The 6269-nt window shown below is 31.7% G+C and overlaps 1 protein-coding gene across 1 annotated transcript; it reads left to right on the top strand.

The window, feature by feature from the left end:
• The first annotated feature begins 3488 nt into the window (after positions 1-3488).
• LOC135955038 (uncharacterized) lies at positions 3489-5529 on the top strand. Its single transcript, XM_065505313.1, has 2 exons — positions 3489-5248; positions 5309-5529. Exons 1-2 carry the CDS (start codon positions 3937-3939, stop codon positions 5407-5409), a joined length of 1413 nt encoding a protein of 470 aa, XP_065361385.1. The 5' UTR covers positions 3489-3936; the 3' UTR covers positions 5410-5529.
• The last annotated feature ends 740 nt before the right edge of the window (positions 5530-6269 follow it).

Below are 6269 nucleotides of genomic sequence, written 5' to 3'. Positions count from 1 at the left end.
GCGATCAAAAAGCTCTTATAAGAAAAGAAATAAGCTTTCTTTTGAGCAAATTAAAAAGGCCACATTTTGAAAATAAAAGTCAAATAAGTTTTAGATTTTGCAAAAAAAAAATCAAATTTTTTTCGAAAAGTTGATGAAATAGCTGTCTAAACTACTTTGGAAAATTTTTGCTAAAAACAATAGCTATTGAAACACAATATATAAACGGATTAAAGGTTATGTAAATCTCAATATTTTTAAGTTTATTTTAATAATATCGGACACCCTTTTTGAGTTATCAATAATTATGTATTTTTATAATATTGTATTTTGTTTGGCTCTATCAAAAAAATAGTATCTATACATATTTTGTTATTTGGCTTATAACCATTATAACCAGAATTGAAATATTGTGGAGCCTTATAGATAGCGTAGTCGATATACTCATGTCCGTCTGCATGTTGAATCAACTTCCCGAAGCCCCCCAATTTGGGAGGGGAAATAAAGAAAACAATTCTGGATCGTCATAGATATCGGAGTTGATATAGCCATGTCCGTCGGTCTATTGTAATCAACTTTCCGAAACCACAAAAAAACGTTCATATATGACTGATACATAAATATATCCGCTATAGTCCAACTTATAGATAAACTCGGCTGAGCTGCAGGGAAAAACCGCCATTTGTTTCACAACATTTTTTTCAGGATCACTTTCTGTGTCGAATAAGCGATGTCCGACCATGTAACCTTGTAATTAAACTACAGGTCGCAATTTTACAGATAATTCGAAGAAATTTGTCAAAAACTTTTAAATTGCCCCAAGGACTAAGCCTATTGAATTTGGTTAGAAGCGATCCATTATTTCTCCTAGCCCACATACAACTGTCCTATCTGAAAATAGTTAATTTCTCATAAATATCTTAATTATAAACATATCCAAACCAAATTCAGCTCAAATAAATTTTATTTAAGCTAAACTCGTACTAACAAATTTAGTACCGATCGGTGCACAATGTTCCATAGCTGCCATATAAGTACCATTCTCGAAAATTTCATTAAATGCCCACCAAATTTTGTGACGATCGGTACTTAATTAATCATAGCTCCCATATAAGGCCCACTTCCGAAAATCACTTTATCAAGCATAAATAAATCACCATGTTAAGTAAATTTCTAAACATGAATGAAATCAAGAATATTTTGCAATAGAAAAATGTAGACTTTTTGTTAAAAAAAAACGCTACAGAGATCGTGAAAATAATAAAATTATCTCTGATGCCGTTAGTCGTTGTAAAACTCTCAACGTAAAAGTATCTAAGTAGGGGGCACGGTATCTCTCTGTGTCTTTGTTCGTATGCAAAGTTGTATAAATACGTACTTGTAGATAAACTTTTGCGTATGTTCAACAAAAATAAAGACAACAATGAATCTGCAAGGTTTTGAACTAATTGCAACAAACGTTGTAGTAATGCAATCGATTTTCCAATATTTGAAGTTCGAGGAGCAATTAAAATTTGCCCAAGTTTCATAGCAAATGAAATACATCTTTAGCAATGTTATTTTGAAAGTTGATTATGCAAAAATTTTGCATTATCAAAAATCCGCTCGACTTTCATGTCAAAAATGAAACAGATTTGAATAAATTGTAATATTTAAGTATTTTCTTTCAACAGTAACATGGATATGCCATCAGGACCAAGAGATTTTAAAATCTGCATCGAATAATTGCTTTACTGTATACAAAATTTTATTATTTTAAGAATTTGAATTTAAATAAAAATTAATGCATAAATAATAAAAGAGAAATATTATAAATTAAAAGAAAGTATTTGTATATTGTGGTTCAAGTTATACATCAATGTTAACCGCAAGTTAATAATGTATGGCTGGTTATTTAATTGAGTCATTTATACAGAAACGGCAATAAGATTCCGAAGATACGCTAATTAAGAAAATTACGTTTTAGTTATTTCAACCCAAAGGCTTTATTGACAGATGCTTTTCTGTATCCCTGATGGTTCCAAGTGTGCGACAGAGCACAGTGGTATGAGAAAAAAAAGAGGGAAATAAATCTTTAACTTCTAAACCCTTACTTTGTTTTGAATCTGGGCCTCATGAGCGCACCAGGAGCTGGGCCAAAGGTCCCCAAAGTAGGACACCTCGGGTATGGTCAATTCTAAAAATGATACTATTTCTTCGTTTGTGTTCCGTAGCTATCAATTATCTCTTCTAGCTTAGGAGATATCCGCATTTGAAAATTAAATTTTCATCATTTTTACCCACCCTACTCCAGTTTTTTGAAGACCGCGGTTCCAAATCTTTACCGATTTTCTCCATTTTCTCTTTTATAGGATTAACAACAGATGTATATATCAAATAAAGGAAGAATTGTTTAAAAACCATGACTGACTCCAAAGTTACATGCATTTGAATTTAAAAAAAATTAAAAAAGGCGTTTTTTCGAGGTACTTTTATTCTTTTTCAGTTATCTAAAAAAATTCTAAGAGGATGTATAATGAATTTATACTTTTTGAAAAGCTAAATTAAATTCAAATAATTTTTGTATTTGAAATTCAACCAATAACGAAAATTGTATATTCAATTGTCAAAATTATCAAATTCAAAACTCAAACTCGGTCAAGCCCGACCTTATAATACTCTACACTAACTAAAAGAGCAAAAACATTTTTCTTTTAAAATTTCAATAATTTATATTTTTGAGTGATTTTCGGAAGCGGACCTTATATGGGGCTATGACCAATTATGGACCGATCACCATGAAATTAGGTCGTGTGATTTGTGTCTATATGAAAGTTTACTATATTGAATTTTGTGAGTATACCAAAATTTTTAAGCGATTTATGCACGTTAAAGTGATTTTCGGAAGCGGGACTATATGGGAGCTATGACTAATTATGGACCGATCGTAACAAAATTTGGTGATATAAATTTTGTATATATAAAACTTATTTGGAGCGCAATTTGTGGAGATAAATTTATAAATTAAACATTTATGACCGATAAAGTCCAATTTCGGAAGGACATTTGTATGGGGGCTAGGTGAAATAATGGACCGATTTCAGCCAGTTTCAATAGGCTTGGTCCATGGGCCGAAAAAATAATATGTACTAAATTTTATCGAAATATCTTCAAAATTGCGACCTGTACTCTGCGCACAAGGTTTACATGGACAGCCAGCCAGCCGACCAGACGGACGGACGGACGTACATCGTTTAATCGACTCAGAAAGTGATTCTAAGTCGATCGGTATGCTTTAAGGTGGGTGTTAGACTAATATTTTTGGGCGTTCCAAACATCTGCACAAACGCATAATACCCTCCCCACTATGGTGGTGTAGGGTATAATTAACCAACCGCTTGCCAAGGAGTAAATTGAATCAAACGTTTTGTTTAAAAAAACAAAGATTTCTAAGACTTTTAGTAGCTATTAAACTAGCAACTTTAAAACATAACTCTGTACAAATTCAAATTTAATTAGATTCTCGAGTGCAGTTACTGTTTCCTCAAAAAAAAAAATTGTGAATAAACAATTTGCTACAGCATTTTCTGAATTTTTTATAGACAGACAATAATCGCTACAATGAATCATCAAGGTATCGATAAACTCACAACAAACATAGAAATATTGAAATTGATTTTTAAACATTTAAGTTTTGGGGAACAATAGAAATTTGCCCAAGTTAACTTACAATTTAAATATATATTCTGCAACTTTATTTGGACGGTGGATTATGCAAAAGTTATTATTATCAAAGATCCACCAAATTATTATGTTAGAAATGAGACACAATTAAATACTTTGGCATTAAATTTAGCGGAACTTACCGAGTTTTTTAACTTCTATGGTCGCGAAATTAAAGATCTAAATTTACAGTATATTAAAAAATTGGAATTAAGTCTTATAGAACTGGCAGAAATTGGTGTTGATATAAAAAAGATGTTAGAGAATTGCAATTCTTGCTTAAATATCAGCCAACTTCCAAATTTAACATCACTCAGCTACAATAATATGATTGTAACTGAAACGGAATTACAGAGTGTGGCTTGTCATTGCAAACGATTGAAGAAATTATGCATTTACAACTGTTTCAATGACAAGTGCAGCTTGTTTGTATTTCCACAAGATCTGGCCGTTAACACTTTACTGGAAATGAAGCAACTTGAATATTTGTCGTTGGGCAGTAATATGGAAGAAATGCTGAATTATGAAGATTTTTGTCAACTCATGAAAACTAACATTAAACATTTGTTTTTGAAATACAAAATAGAAGCGGATGAAAATTCTCAGATATTTAACAATGATTTGAAGAACTCCTTGCTGGACTTAGAAATTTCCTGTAGCTTTTGTAAAACAAAATGGGGCATACAATTTCCCAGCTATTTGTGTCATTTTGAAAATCTGCTAAGCTTAACATTGCAAGATGTGGGCCATAATATAGAGGATGCTACGCTGATTATTTTAGCCAATACTTGTAAGCAATTAAAAAAGCTATCCTTTAATTTCATAACATTTGAAAATGTCACAAACTTTCACTTGTTAAGCAGTATTGAGGAATTGAATCTGCAAATCTGTGAAGGTTTAACCCACAAAAACCTGCGCCAAATTCTTACCGAAATGAATTTGATAAAGGTTGCTTCCTTGTGGACAACATACGAAGGTACATTTGAAGATTTCCCCATATCAAAGAAAATTCAATTTTTAAACATCGAAATATTGAAAACACCTGCATTTAAAGGAGCTTATGAAAACAATGAGAATTTACGTTCCCTAATCTGGCACGGTGGTTATGGACTGACAATGAAACCGCTCACTTTAAAATGTCTCAATTTACAAAACCTGGAAATTAAGTCAGGTTTCATACCACTAGATTTGCTATTACAATTGAAATCATTGCGTACTTTAACTATCAGATATCCAGCATTAAAATGTCCCTGGTCATATATTAGTCAGCTGCTAAGCGATCATGTTTCCCTAACGGACTTTACCCTCGATGAGCTGTGTTATAAACCGGATTCAAAATCATATCCTCCAGAAGCTTTTAAATGTTCGCAGAATATTAAATGTGTAAAAATTCCTTCACAAGCTTTTGAAGTGGCCATTGACTTCTGGCTTGATTTCGTAGACAAAAATCGTCAGCTGAAATTGATTTGTTTGGGTTGGCTGTCACGTGAAGCTCTGGATAATTTAATAAATAGTCCGAAATTTCCTAACTCTTTGAAGATTATATATATTTATGGCTTTAAAATAGGTATAGTTTGAGAAATTCTCCTATGTATTCTTTTGTTAATATTTAGTTTTTTCTTTCCAGTTTGCAAAGATTTACGGGAAAATTTCGATTACACTCTGGAGAAAATACACTTTGATAAACACAGACGTTTATCTATATGTGATAATAATCTATATATATAAAAGAGTAACGTTACTGACTGACTGACTGACTGACTGACTGATTCATCATCGCACAGCCCAAACGGCTGAAGCTAGAATCACGAAATTTTAACAGTGGGTTCCTCCCTCCCCAAAACGATCCGATAAGAAGGGATTTTTGGAAATTCGAACGTTTAGGGGGTAAAAAAGGGTAAAAACGGGTAAATTCGGTAACCTTATATCTTCAAAACTAATAAAGATACAAAAAAACTTAAAACAGCATGTTACTCCATTTAAAAAATAAGCTGACAGGTGTTTCGTACTTTTTGGAAATTCGAAACTTTTAGGGGAGAAAACGGGTAAAAACTGTATTTTGGTACTTTTTTTGCACCCTATGTATCTTTTAAACCAATAAACATAGAAACAAATTTTAAATCGTATTCTTTAATTAACAAAAAATAAAAAATATAAGTTTGGTACTTTTTGGAAATTCGAACCTTTAAGGGATAAAAATTGTGTTAATTTTTGGTACTTTTTCATAAAATATGTTTTTCTATAATTTGACATAGACATACGAATATTTTATTATGACCTCCCTCCACGTTACAGAAATTTATTTGAATGAAATTGTACCACCTCAATGGGGATAAAAAAGGTACCAAAAAGGGGATAAAATCGGGAAAATACATTATATTTGAAATTATTAAGCCAATTTTGATAATTTTTTTTTAACGTTGGTTCCTGGATTCATACAAAAATTAACTAACAGGGTGTTATTTGGAACTCGAGTACCAAGGTGTATATTGGGCCAAATCCGGGTAAACAGTTTGGTACTTTTTTTAAAACATATTTATTCTTGGGCACATTAACACAGATTTTAATATTTTGATACATGCCTGCAG

This window comes from Calliphora vicina, chromosome 3 (genome assembly GCF_958450345.1).
Source record: "Calliphora vicina chromosome 3, idCalVici1.1, whole genome shotgun sequence".
NCBI classification, from domain to species: Eukaryota; Metazoa; Arthropoda; class Insecta; order Diptera; family Calliphoridae; genus Calliphora; species Calliphora vicina.
The sequence above is the reverse complement of the archived record's forward strand: the minus strand, read 5'-3'. Positions and strand labels throughout refer to the sequence as shown.

Excerpts from the sequence above, each read along its gene's own strand:
- LOC135955038 (XM_065505313.1), top strand. The coding sequence starts at position 3,937 with ATGTTAGAGAATTGCAATTCTTGCTTAAATATCAGCCAACTTCCAAAT. Across the intron at positions 5,249-5,308 it reads TATTTATGGCTTTAAAATAG|TTTGCAAAGATTTACGGGAA; the intron begins GTATAGTTTGAG and ends TTTTCTTTCCAG.